The following is a 14,412-nucleotide window of genomic DNA, read 5'->3' as shown; positions in this document are numbered from 1 at the left end:
GTTTTGTTTTGTTTTTCCCAAGTAAACTTTTTTTTTTAAATAACATTTTGATGGAATGTTCATAAATCAAGGTTGAGGATCCCTCACAGGAAGCCGCTCCCTTTAGACTGGAGAGGGGAGAGGTTGGAATCTTGATTCTTCCTGATCATTGCTCATGATAGAGGTGCTCTTATAAATAATTCAGTATACTTGAGGGCAGAGAGAGCAGGGTTGATTTTATAAACTTGGGGTTTGGTTTCCCTCCAGGAACCTTCAAATTCCTGTTCTGCCTATGTCTCTTCAGCTTCCTAAGGAATGCCCAGATGCAAACTTCTTTGCACTGGGGCAGCCCCTCACTGCTGATCTTGCCGAGGGGCTTGTTGCATTGTGAAACTGCTGGAAAGTCTTAGCTTAGTGAAATAAACAAATGCGAGATTGGTGACATAAGTAACAGTAAACCCCTGCAAAAACCCCTAAACTTCCAGTCTTGCAGCCAGTGCCAGTAACTACATTGCTATCATTATCCCAAGATGAGTTGGTGTGAACACTACCATGGAGTAGCTCTGTGGGCTTGGCTTGAAGCTGCTTCTGAAGGAAAAGAAAACTCACCCAAAGTGGCACCCTCACCCACCAGGAGGAGTGTATCCATGGTGCAATTATTGGTAGGAGCATCCCAGTAAAATTCTATATCCGCAAAATCCTGCCCTGTATCTCCTAACCTTTTCATTGCAGAAAAAGATACCTTGGTGTAAATGAGAGTCAAGTTTTAGCACTGCTCAGATCATGTTTTGGGGGACAGTTTTCTGTAAAGTTGTTGAAAAGCTCCGCATTATTGTTGCTTAGCTGAGGAAAAGGCGGGAGGGAATACATAGAGTGAAAATACACAAGCACCCAAAGACACATATATTGCTCTCCCCGCTAAAGCCTCTCGTTTAGGTTTCTACCTTTACTAGGAAGCTATGCGGAGTTTCGCACAATAACTTCAACAAGACTTCTTGGGTGATCCTGGTGAAGCCCCAGAACACATGCCTGTTTGCACAGATAGGAGCTGACTCTCAGCCTGTAGATAAAAATCTTGGTTTAGGAACTATACATTACTCTGAATGCATATTGTCACTTTTGGTTTTATTTCTTAGCATAATTAAACAATATCCCGGTCCCAGGACCCTGACAGGTCTATTTCTTTTTCATGGTGAGACCAGAGTGGGGTTGTGCATGTTCCTGGAGAACTACCATGGTGCCAGATTTGCAGCGTGTGTTTGTCCCTTTTCATAGGAACCCCAGTTCCTTTGGTGTTCAAAGTGCCTTGTGAAGGTCTCTGGGTTTGTAGATAAGGAAAAAAAAAAAAAGAGAGTAGAGGATTTTTAGCTAGCACATCAAGAACTCAAGACTGTTGACATTCAGTGATACTAGTAACTTGTTCTTTTCCCCTCGTTCAATGTCTCCTACAGCCAAGTTTGCTGCTTGTTGAAACTGAGCCCCCTTTTAGCTACACTTCAGCGTAATTAATATAGATGCCAGTAAGTGCAGTTGCTTTTTTGTTATGTTCTCCTTCCACTTTATTACGGATTGATCTGCTTAGTTTATGGGGACCATAAAGCAAATACGATACTTTGGTTTTATTTATGAGCATGCGGTTTTGTTTTATATATGAGCACTATGGGTAGAAGTTTCTCAGTGTAGTACAACAGCATTCTCCAGGAGCTCTACTTGCTACAGCAGGTCAAGATTAAAGTTATTCCTGTATTCTTGTGCCATAATTACATTGGGAGAGTTACGGTAGGGTATGGCCATTTTAGTAATTTCTTGGCATTCTGTCAGCTTAAGCAGTACTGCAACACTCACTCTATAAACTGTTTATATTTTGAAGTATTTATGATTTGTCCCATTACAGTTTGGTTGAAGACAGTATGTAGCTTTGCAGGCAACCTTCAGCCTTGCTGAGATGTAGCACTTTGTGTAATGAGCCTTATTTTAGTTCAGCTGTTAATGGGAAAACAGGCTAGAAATGTGGAGACTTTTTCTGGTTTGGTGCATCCTGTGCTTTGAAGTACATTCTGTTCCATTAGTGGGAGCAAGGTGTATGTGGGTAGGACGTACGAGTCCAACTTTTAAGACAGTTTTAGCAGAGGTAGTTAAAAGTGCATGTGTAATAACCTTACCTAGCTGAGATACAGAATGTTTTTAATGTATGTGGAACAGACACAATCTTGTCAATGTGCAAAATCTTAATTTCCTCTCCTTGAAAACCCTGGTATTTTCATTTTAAAAAATCTGGCAGTCAATCTAATGCTCTGTTCTGTCACTGAGACTTAGACTTTTTTTATTTTTACTCACAGGTCTCAGCTTACTATTTCCAACTTGAAATTATTTGCGAACACTTAGGAATTAATGAAATTAGAAGTTTTCATTCTTTATATTGATGCTTTTGATTTATATATGTATTTTGTTTCCTTATTTCTTTTCATTAAATTTGTAGAGAGTCTACGGAAAGATTATTTCCCATTAATTTAATTTTCAGATTTTCATCTCTAGAGCCTGATTAGACACTAAGTACAACCTTATAGTAACAAGAAAACAATTTTGGTGTACCATACCCTTTCAAATGCATTTTAAGATCTCTGCTACGAAGCAGTGATAATCGGTGGGTCAAAACTACTACTACCAGTCTGGGTAATTTGGGCAGAAAAACATTTCTGAATAACCTTGATAAAAGCTTAATGTGTAACTAGTCATAAATATATTATATGTAATTCAGAGGGCAGGTGAAGTTGTAGCAGGTGAAATGATGCCAGGCAAGCAGAGGTTTAATTGTTAAAATGTATTAGTTTAAAAAGAGAAGCCGAAATGTCTGCATTTCCGTGCATGCAGTTAGTAGTTCCTCTAAAAACCAAAATCTGAAGTGGATTGTGCTCACAAGTATGCAGTGTTGTTTCTAGGCTTTGCAGGAACAGTCGAGTGTTTGCAAGCTGCAAATAGCAGAGCCACAGACAAGATGTGTGGATGTGTGGGAGGTGGTTAATGATGATCATCTTCCCCCCACTCGTGGGCACCCCCCCCCCATTTTATTTTATTTTATTTTTAATTTGCATCCAGCACAGATGCTGTGCTGGAACGTAACTCATCCATTGTATCTGACAGGGGCTCAGTTAACATTTTTGCTCCTTCTGTTACTAATGCTGTGACCTGTGCTTAATCTCTTTCCTACTTTTGCTGCCTGTGTCTCTGGATCAAAGAGCTCGGTATTGGGTTAGTGCCTTTACGAACAGCTGGAAAGCTGATGCTGGGCCCTGTGGGCTTCCTTAACCCTGTTAAGGAATCAATCATCTTTTGAGTGGTTTTGCTTTCCTGATTTAGGAGCTGTCAACTGATCTAAGCTAAATTTACAAGGGGCTGAAAAATCCCTAGTCCGAGCTCAGTCTGAATCAGTCTAAGTCATTTTATGTGCCAAATCCGTGGCTGCTGATTCCTTTCTGTTACTCCATTAAGCATATAGGTAGGCTGCCTGTCCTACAGAGCATTTTGATTATCTTTTTTTTTTTTTTTTTGCTGAGATGGCTTATCTTAGGTTTCTTTTTCATGTGGTATCATGCTTTGATTCTGGTGATTCTGATCAGGTTTGATTATGCATTGCTTACCTTCAGACTTGGTAAAAGTTATCTGTGGATGGCACTTGAGACTGAAGTTGCAGGATATGGAAGACCAAGTTCTCCTTGAGTTATTGGTCATCACAGTTGCAGAAATTTGAGTTGCTATTACTCAGTTTGTGTCTCTGTGTATAAGACAATGAAGCTTATGCTTGTGCTCTATACTAGCATTTAAAATAGTTGATTGTATTTTAACAAGTCTGAGATATAGTCTTTATTGTAGAAACGGAGTAATTTATATGTCAATTAAAAAAAAAAAAAAAAAACAAAACGCTAAGCCTCAGGAGTTTAATTTACACAGCAGGATTAGAAAAAAATGACAGAGATTTACTTAGCAAAGGTTGCTGTGAATGTATAGATCCGAAGACAGAAGGCCTTATTATCTGTGCTTGCAAGTAGCCAATAGCTAAAGCACACTGCATCTTCTTGCCATGACAACACTGGTTTTGCCTGCCAGAGTGTTCCATTCTGCACGGGGGGGGGGAGAATCTAATTAAAGCGAGAAAATTGAATTTAGAAAAGACTTAGTATGCCATCTTGTTTTTTCCCTTACTAAATGCAGGATTAGTTGTGATTGCATGTCATGGTTATGCCTTGTATAAATGAAAGAATTGCTCTTTGTTTCTCCAAGTGATCATTTTATTTAAGAATACTCCAGTAGCATAAGATGACCCAGGTCATCTGTAATACAGAGTTTCAGCCAGATAGTCAAATATACACTGATTATTTAGATATATTTATCTTAATGAATTTAGGCCATTACTTTTTGTCATTATTAATTTTACTTTTTTTCCTTTTTAGCTGTTAGAATCTGATTCTAAGAGGCATCTTGTCTCTGAATTTTTGCTGGATGAGGAATTTGGCTGTGTGGGAAGGTGGTGAGAAAAAATGGCAAATGGGAAGGCATACTCCGCTTGAATGCTAGCACTCATTGCAGGATCTAAAGTTGTTTTTTCCTTAATAAAATTACTTAAAGACAGATCAGCATTATGGATTTCCAGTAATAAGAGCTTCACTGGAACAGAGACAGCACTGCTGCTAGGCTGTTGCAGTCGGTTGGCAGCATGGTTAGCTCTAAAAGGAAAAATGTCATTACTGTGGCAGCAGGGGCTGGCAGGGTGCCTCTTTGGGGTAGAGGAGCCAGGACAGAGAGCTGCTTACTGGATGGTCATTTCAATAGGAGTAGGTGAAACAGAAATAGCTGGAAATGGGAGAAGACGAATTTAGCAAGCAGGTCACAGCAGCAATTTTGTTCTGATGTGAGGGCAGAGCCAGGGTGGAGTGGAGAGGGCAGCAGTGATTCCCTGCTTGGGCAAGAGTGTTGGACTAGACGATCTTGAGAGGTCCTTCTCATCCTCAGCAACTCAGAGGTTTGTGTGGAAGAGGCCGCAGATGGGTTTGACAGCACGCATGCAAGCTGCTTGCAGCCCTGCTCCTTTCCTGCTCTTGCATTCCCAGAACTGCTCTGCCCGCCATAGGAATTTGCTTTCCTGTCTTGGCTGAGCTTTCTCTCTAGCTTCTAAGCTCAGTCCAGCAGAGATGTCATTGCTAGAGGGAGCAATGAGATGAAAACCACTGGCTATAGGAACATCGTTGTTTGCTCTGATCTACCACAGCACTTCATTCAAGTGTTTTCCTTCCTTTTTGTTCTGAAAGTGTTTAATGTTCCCTGGAATTAGTGTAGATATGTTGGCAAGAAGGAGAACGATGCCACTAAGAAAGCTTCTAGTCTCAATTCTGATTTCAGCTACATTAATGTAAATCTAGACTTCATTAGGGTGCTTTCAGCTGACCCTGTTTAACTATTACCATTTAGCTGGTCCTAGTTGAATGAATGCAGATGTGAGAAGACAGTGTGTTAGCATACCTAAGAATTAGTATTTTAACATTGGAATTTACCCTTTGAAGCAGGAGGAGTTAGCTAGTGTTGAGTTGCAATCATTGTATAATACAGGTGTCTTATTCAGCTGCTTAGGCTTTATATAGAGCCAAATTGTACAGGACCAGAGGCTGTAGCCCTGTGGCATGAGTTTGTCATTAAATGTTTTGTACTCAACAGCTACCCTTGCAGAAAGGGAATCTGCTTTATGAAAAGGTTGTATTATTTATTTCCTATGTTTCCTAGACACAATGGCAGTAATAGTCATAAGTGCATAGAAACACCTTGTCTCCTAGTGTACGTGTCATTCACGTCCAAACCAGAGACTTTAAGGCAAAATGGCTTACTTTATAAGATGATGGCCAGGAAAGGGTCCTGTACAGGAGCTTGCTGCCTGGCTTGCTTTTTATGATTCCCTTCTGTAGGATCAGCCTTGCAGACTATGCTGCTTAGTTTCGTATGCTGGATCTCATTCTGCGAATTTTCATGTGCACATGCCTTACTGCTGTGTTTATTTTTACCAGTGCTGCTGTATGAGTAAGCTGTAGTTGGGTAATTGGGGAAAAACTCAGATTTTCTAACGGGATGAAGGTTTTGCTATGGTATGTTGATTAAAACTGGAGAATATTGTTGAACTTGTGCTCCTAGTAAAGTGTATATTAAGAAAAATCTCATAGTTGTTTTAAATTGCTGTAGACTAGCCTCTCCCATACTTTAATTACTGTCAAATATCGTTGAAAGCTCAGAAGATCCTCACTGTTATGTTTTGGGGTTTGTTTAGAATGCTTAACATCTCTCAGGAGCTTTTGAAATGTGGTATTTTTATTTTGTGTTTTCCTTTGGTTTTAACTCTTAAATGATCCCTCTTTTCAGATTTCAAATTATAATCTATTTCCTGATGCATTGCTGACGCCCCGTGAGCCATGTCAGAAGTACTTCCAGGTCAGATGCCCTTTAAAAGATTCTGCTATGCAAATACGTGAAACTATACTCTTATTTTTCTTTCTTCTTCCCAGGCCCGTATTTTGCTTTCATTTTGCACTTACACATGAAAAAGAGCAAGCACTTTCTTTTCTTTTTAACAGTGCCTTTTTGAATAAACTCTCTTCAGCTTTTTTAAAACTACCCTAAACAATACAATGCAAAAAAGTCTTATTAGAGATAAAGACAAATTGTTCATGCCCTGTTTTCTGTTTGCAATGGCATTTTCTCTCACATTATTGTGGTGAAAGTGTATTAACCTGTGTCTGTGGGTATGTTTCTAAATGTTAGAAGTATGCAGTTGAGACTGTGATTTCTTTCAAAAAGTAAGCAAGCTAAAACCATTAATGAATTGCTGTGACATCTACCTGCTTACATCCTGTCTTTATGCACCACCAGAGTCCAGTATTTTTTATTACAATACCCTGTTTTTGCTGACTTATAACTTACCACTGTTCACCTGCTTTAGGTGAGATACACATATCAAATCAGTGATTCCTGGTCTGCTTGTCTATCTGTGTTTGCTTTTTAGCAAAAGGCAGAGGAGTTGAAAAAAGGGTGCCCAGGTGCCCTGTGCCAGTAGCGATGTCCTTGCTGGTAGCCAGGCAGTGCGAGGAGCTGCCCGAGCAGGGGAGGTGGGGTCTGCCTGTGGCAGAGCCCCTGGGTGCAGGACCCCTGGCATAGGGTGTCGGGTAGCAGGTGGGGACGCAGCGCCAGCCTGTGTAAGGTACCCCTGGGGGAGGGAGGCAGGGTCGGCGGGAGAGGCAAAATCACAGGAAAAGTCAGTGATGGGAATTTAGGGCTTGAAATTACAGGCACAGGAAGAATTTGCATTTCCTTGAAGCTTTTAATTAGAAAGTTGGAATGTGCTTCCTCTGGGAAAAGTGATGTGTTTTGAGCATCACAGTGTACTGTATAAGGGAGGAGGGACAAGCTATCATTCTTTTTCCTTATGCTGTTCTACTAGGCAATCCAGGATTTCTTCAGTATGTTTAAGCATTTCCTTGCATTCAGCTGTTTTCCAGCACTTCAGTTAGTCCTGGTCTGGTATTGAGATGCAAGACCGGCCCTTTCCCATCTGTATTTCTTATTCTCCATTTGCCTCTTTTGTTGCTTCCCTTTTTCTCACCTTTATATCTGTTTCCAAGAGCAAAGGGAAGCCAGGTGCATGCATCGCAGAGCCTGGCTGGGAGTGCAGGATGACAGCCAGTGGGCAGGCACCTGTCCCTTGAGAGGACAGCCTGCTCTGCTCTGCGTGCCTCGTGGTACTATTTGCTTGTTCATTGATCATTTGATCATGATGATTTGATTAATAGATCATTTGAAATGGGGTCAGAAAGGGAGATAGTGTCTAGTGAAAGATTAATTTTGACATTTTTCTGCTCATGATCGTACACCAGCCCAGCTTAGCACCCAATTTACAAACACTGCATGGGTCACAAAGACTTCTGGAGTCTTTGCTTCAGTCAGTGATCAATGTGCCAATGTTCAATAAATCAGTGGGGGAGCTTTATCGAACACACTAGCAAAACATAATACATTTTGTTTCAGTGTTTCTGTGTGCTTATTATATTTTTGATAAGTGACATGCTAATGGCAGGAGACTGGCTAGAGATAATTTGGCAGGCAGATACTTAAGCTTTATCTAGGAAGGTTATTTTTTAAGAAATTTGTTCAGTGGTAAAAATAGTGGCAAAGGCTGCATGATTAACAAAGGCAAACAATACATTTCAGTCTTGTTCCAGGTCGTGGCAATTGTATTAATTGATGAAAAACTTCATTGCTTGTTTTAATTTGCCAAAGCGTAAAGTAAAATATAATTCAGTGAAATCTGTAGGTACTGTGCAGTTCCGTAAGTTTTAAAGGTCAGGCTGTGAGTCAAAATTATCCTGCTCTGTTAAATGATTTTTTTCATGTGAATTCCATGAATTCCAGATTGTTGGACTTTTAACTGATTCAGAAAAGATACGAAGCAGCCGGTCCATAAACACAGGCCGTTCCATGTATTTTAGATTAAAACGTGTGCTTTGGTAACATGTAGTGTCAGATGTGACCTTGCTTGCTTTATACTTGGTTGGTTTTAGGTAAGATGCAGAAGGCAACATGTATTGATGTGTTTATATGAGAAGGACACTTACAAAGTTCCTTTAAATGATCTCGTGGTTGTGTTTTGTGGCTAAAGCTGGAATTGTCTGTAGGATGTTTGTTAACTGTTACCTAAGCTGATGGCTCTTGCACAGTGTGCATGGGGTGATAATTTCTTCTGCAGAATTTGCAGTTGGTCTAGACTGACTGACTGAGGCTTGAGAAAATGGCAGGCAGGAAAATTTATAAAATTTAGTTTAAATTCTGTTTTAAACGATTTTTAGAAGTTCTAGGTGGGTGATTCAGGGAATGAAGTGTATACTTGATCTGCTTGGTTTTAAATGAACTGGAGTGATGTTTGAAGTGTGCAGCTTTAAGAGCACATCAAAGAGGAGGGAACACTAGCAACTGTGCATGCATTTATGTAATGTTATGAAGTGCTCCTTTTCACTGTGTTTATGTATATGTTCTTTTAAAACCCATATATTTAATCTCTTGTAAATCTGTACAGCAGTTATGTCGTATATCAAATATACAGGGATGCAGCACAACTCAGCTGGAATGTTCTGTCATCGGCTAGCTCAGATTACAGCTTTTCATTCCTGAATAAACCCGAGACATGTTTTTATGTGCAATATAAGCAGCCAGTGGTATCTGAGAATTAGGAACAACAGAAAGGGCGTTTCATGCTGTGACAGATGGGAGTGATTTATTAATTGGCCTCTAATTTGGTCACCAGGTGTCAAGCAACAGTTACTACTACTCATGAAGTATTTGTGCAGATTAGTGGTAGCCATAAATAAACAGTACAGGGAAAATTATAGTTTTTTAAAAATACAAAAATTACATTTTTTGATCATTTTTCATAGTCTAAAAATCTGTTCCCTCAATAACCTTAATATTTTTTCAGAAAATTTTCAAAATGTGAGCTGTGCCCCTGGCTAACAAAAATAAGGAAGTTGTCTACAAGTAGACAAAAGAATGGTTTCATTTAATGATGGAGTATGTGTACACTGAACTGTGATGTATGTTTTATCCTTAAGTTTGAACTTTGTGAGCTGTAGAAATAGTGAGCTATCTTCACCTTTGAAATTTTTAAAGTTTATTGAATTAGAGCAGGATGTTTTGTCAAGGGATTTTTTTTCCTCCTCACACAAATCAAATACACCTTTGTGAAATAATTTACTGTTTGTATTCCCTACCTTCTGACCCTCAAGCTCCCTCTGAAAGAAAAAAACCCCAACCAACCAACAGACAGGGAGTGGGGAGAAAAAGACAAAAGAGCAGAGAACATATAGGTATAAAGAGGCAACCACTGACCTTAAATTTAACATTAATGGTATTAATTAATTTGATTTATTATATTAATTATAAGTAACATATATTATTATATATAGAATATATAAAAGATAATTAAGCATTAATTTAATTAATTAATTAAAATTAAGGCTTAAAATTAACAGTACTTGAGTTCTACCTTAGATGAAAAAGGAGCAGCATCTGCCTGTGGTCTGCTTAGAAATTTCTCAGATTTTCTGCTTCCTAGTGATGAGTGCTTGAGGAGTTCTTCCCCTCCTCATCGGAGACAGAGGTGAAATACTAAAATGAAATGATGGTAAGGATGGCTTCTGCACTTCCAGGCATTTGCAGAGGGCGCTTCTTCTGTCCCCAAGCCTTCCTGCAAGAGTCAGACAATGAAGAAACTGCCCTAAAACTGCCTTGTATATAGGTCAAGCTTTCTACTTTTTCTCAGCTTTGTGGTCCTGACAATCTCTATATTTTTTTCTGCCTCTGTTTTTCTTTATTTAATAAGCTAAGCTTTTGTCTGTTCTCTTACCCATTTAGGCTGTGGTAATTTTCCTACTATAAAACAGTTACGAAAAGTGCCACATCCCTTGACCAGAAGCCCTAGCAAAATAGTGTGTGTAATGAACATGTTTCACAACTATTTCTTTTGTTTTTCTAGTTGATTCCGGTGTGGACGCATTGGCAGTGTTTATGGCAAGCGGCAGCACGACAGACGTTGTGAACCGCAACAACCCCGCCACCCCGCCAAACACCCTTAACCTGCGCTCCTCTCACAATGAACTTCTGAATGCAGAAATCAGGCACACAGAGGCCAAGAACAGCACTCCTCCAAAGTGCAGGAAAAAATATGCGCTGACTAATATTCAGACAGCCATGGGTCTTTCCGATCCAGCAGTCCAGCCCCTTCTGGGTAACAGTTCTGCCAACATAAAGCTGGTGAAGAATGGAGAAAACCAGCTCAGGAAAGCCGCCGAGCAGGGACAGCAGGATCCCAACAAAAACCTCAGTACCACTGCAGGCATAAACGTAACTTCTGAGAAGTTTGAAGGCAAAGAGCCGATCCCGCAGGATTCCTCTGGCTGTGAAATACTGCCCTCGCAGCCAAGGAGGACCAAGAGCTTCCTGAACTACTATGCAGATCTAGAGACATCTACCAGAGAGCTAGAGCAGAGTTTTGTTTCAATGGAAGATAAATCTGCACAAAGCAACAGCCAGACTTCTACCGTTATTGTCAATGGAGAAGCCCTGCCCCGGAAACAAAACAAGCTGTCAAGCCCAGAGGATGGCCAGGTTGCCACGGTGTCATCAAGCCCTGAGACTAAGAAAGACCACCCAAAAACCGGGGCCAAAACAGATTGTGCCCTCCATAGGATTCAAAACCTGGCCCCAAGCGATGAGGACTCCAGCTGGACTACGCTGTCCCAGGACAGCGCCTCGCCAAGCTCGCCCGACGAAACAGGTACGCCAGTAAAGGCTGCTCACAGCCACTGTTGTAGAAACACGTTTCTTAACTCAGAATTCTCAGTTGGCAGCTGGAAGGAGAGAGGCGATTTAGCGGCGCTTTCAGTGGCGAGGTGGATTGCATTGTAAGGTGCACGCAGCTCCTAGTCTGCTTGGGAACACTTGGCAGCTTCCTGCTCGAGCCTGGCCACCGCTGCAGCTTTAGGAAGGGCACCAGCAAGTGCTTTAGACAGTGTCGTAAAAATGTGCTAACTGCACCTTTTGCTAGTTTATAAATAATACCCACTGATTAGTGAAGAGCAATATGTTGTGAGAAGTACATGACTGTCTGGAGATGCTAAACTACTGATAGCTGCCTACACACAACAAAAACTTCTCTGAGCAATGATTCTTGGGTTCAGCAAAGATATTTAGTTTTTTAATACAAAACTTTGTGACTATACCCACTATGCCCTTTTATTTTTAAAAAAGTCCTCGGGTCATTTAATTTCTGTGTTTCGTTTTCTTTGTGCAGCAGTTCCACACAGTGACTCAGAAGCTGAAGCCATGGCATTTCATGTTTTGGAAGCCTGGGCTTATTAATTATTTGAACAGTAATGATGATTTCTGCAATGGCTCTGTTGTGATTCACAACACATCTGTATTATTTTTAAAACTTGAGAGATCTCACTTACTCTGGTTAATGAATTTCATTACTTTTTTTTATATTGACTACATAAAGGTACAATTTTGTCAACATGAGGGGTGCCAGTCTGATTCTCAAGGGTGACGTAGGTCTAAAGAAGCTCATCATACACTGTATTTTAAATTATTTCATTCTTACAGTGTAGAGATTATATACTGTATGGAGGCCAGCATGGTCTAAATCTATAGCTGCTTTACATGTCAGTCTTGCATGATTATGACAACAGTGACACTTATGTTAATGTGTAGGGGTTTTTAAAATCATATACAGGAATTCCCACTATGTGACATATAACAGATCTTCTTTTTGATATGTAACAAACCTGTGCTGTTAAGAGAGAAAATTTTCATGACATCACCTCTTCACATGCAAAATGAAGAAGTTTTCAGCTTACTAAAATTGCTGTTTGAGCTAATAGTATTTCTTGAGATACTTGATATGTGTGACATCACTGGTAACGTTTTCTGGAGAAACTATCAATAGGTGCTATTTAGATAACTTAAGGCTGAGCTTGTTGGCTCCTTCTGTCTTTGTACTTGCCACAGGTTTGGCAATGAGAAACTAGTAGAAAATCTATATTCACTGAAAACTAAACTAGAGTAATTCAAGTAGTCTAAGTAAGGGTGGCCTAAGATGCTAAGAGCTAGCATAAGGTTTTTTTTCTCCTCTTAAATGTGTGTAAAATTTTCTTCCCACATATATTGCCACTGTATGTTGTATGAGTTCTTTCAGCATTCAGGAAGGGGGTTTTTCTCAGCTGTTTTAAGGTGTTAGCAAGTTTGCTTATTTAAGTAAACAAGTTTTAGCTGAGCTGTGGTTTTTTTTCAGTATGGAAATCAAGGGAAACTTTTCCCTGCTGAGTATGGGGGTTTTCTTTTTAAAAAGAAAAAAAGAAAGAAAAAATATCAATTAATAAAGCCCTCAGAGCTTACTACTTGTCTAAAGCAGAATAAAGGGCTTCTTTTAATTCTTTGCTACCTTCACCATACTAGCAACCAATGTATTATAAACAGTTACAGAAAAGCAGATGTCCAGATATCTGAGTTCAGTCTCTAACAAGAGTTTAAAATAAACAGAAAGCCCTAGAAAGCCTCAAAATTGCCTTTCAAGATCAAAGTGGTAGAGGTGGTTTTTTTTCTCATCCTCATGTTCACTGTCAGAGAGCACTGAGTGGATGTAGGACCTATCATACTGGATTGGATCACTGGTTTTAAGATGCCTGTATGTGTAAGTGTTCATGGACTCTTAAAAACATCCAGCTATTGCACCTTTTGGACACAATAAAACTGGCAAGTTTCTCAGGCTCCCTGGCAGCTCCGTCTGGGGGGCTGAAAAGCGGGATGCAAAAAGTAACGCTGCTGGTGTAGAAAAAAGCAGAAATCACAACTGGGTGCAAGTATCCCCAGACTTACTTGTTTGGGGGCAGATTTTCTAGTTGCTCTCAGGGGCTCCAGCCTTTTAGATTTGAGTAATCCTTAGGCAAGTTCATCTATCTCCAAGGGTGTTTGAAGGGTAATAAGAGGTCATATAAAAGCTGAGTAAATGAACTGAACTTTCTTTTTTTGAGGGCAAGGTCAGGAACAGTTCAGTGTTTTGCACAGTCATCACCTATGCCTTCTTCCCAAGAGTTAATTGAATTACTGTGGTGCCCATAGGCAAGCGTTTGTCTCTGTTGTGCCAGGTCAAGCTACGGGAGTTACCTCACTGGCCAGGTAACTTGGGTGCTACAGCAGTGTGTGGAATTGCTGAAGGAAACCAAGTAATACTTGCTGCTTCCTGAGACTAGTTGCACCCTTCTGCCATTCAGGGGAGAGAGAAGTAGTTTCCGGCAGGCAGAAAAAGCATCCAGTGCCTTTATGCAGTGGTGGTTGACTGAAAACTCAAGAGATTCCCAGAGGGCTGTGTGTAGGCTCTCTGAGGCCACGGAGTAGATGTGAGAGCCGCGTTTAGGAGTAGGCAAGAAGGAGAAACCTCGGAAAGCAAGGATTGGTGGCATCTTGGCTCTCTTGTGATTGTGTGATCCAGTTTTAAACATCCCTTCAGTGGAGGCGTTGAACCGACCTGCTTGGGCCATCGGCTCGGCTCCAGAGGTACATGGCACTTTCCCCTGCAGTAGATCTTTCCAGTCTTTTTAACGTAATTGTTCATTCCTCGTTGTCCCTGTGTGCTAGCATCGGTGAAGGGAACCCTCCCAACTGGGGAGTCATGCAGTGAGCCCTGGTGGTGCCCATCCTGGAGGCCCAAGATTTGGGCATGGCCAGGGCTCCTTACTGCTACTGCATCTGGCTGGGAGGAGAGCATCGCGTGGGGTCTCCAACCCTTGAGTTTATGCTGTAGTAATAAATGTAAGGGAATGAAGGGAGAAAGGCGTCTGGGAGAAGAGTCTG

At 40.6% G+C, this 14,412-nt stretch overlaps 1 protein-coding gene across 12 annotated transcripts in view; it reads left to right on the top strand.

Moving 5' to 3' along the window:
• APBB2 (amyloid beta precursor protein binding family B member 2) overlaps positions 1 to 14,412 on the top strand; it is a 189,673-nt gene that overhangs the window by 79,242 nt on the left and 96,019 nt on the right. For 7 of the 12 annotated variants that reach the window (XM_055796092.1, XM_055796098.1, XM_055796093.1 and 4 more), the window contains exon 4: positions 10,538 to 11,338. In XM_055796092.1, the coding sequence (XP_055652067.1) occupies positions 10,538 to 11,338 (801 nt within the window). Of the gene's footprint in view, positions 1 to 6,378; positions 6,448 to 10,537; positions 11,339 to 14,412 lie in introns of all 12 variants that reach the window. The other 5 variants (XM_055796101.1, XM_055796100.1, XM_055796096.1 and 2 more) reach the window with 1 other exon arrangement.

Source organism: Falco peregrinus, chromosome 2, assembly GCF_023634155.1.
Source record: "Falco peregrinus isolate bFalPer1 chromosome 2, bFalPer1.pri, whole genome shotgun sequence".
In the NCBI taxonomy this organism is placed as follows: domain Eukaryota; kingdom Metazoa; phylum Chordata; class Aves; order Falconiformes; family Falconidae; genus Falco; species Falco peregrinus.
This window is presented reverse-complemented; position numbering and strand designations above follow the sequence as displayed.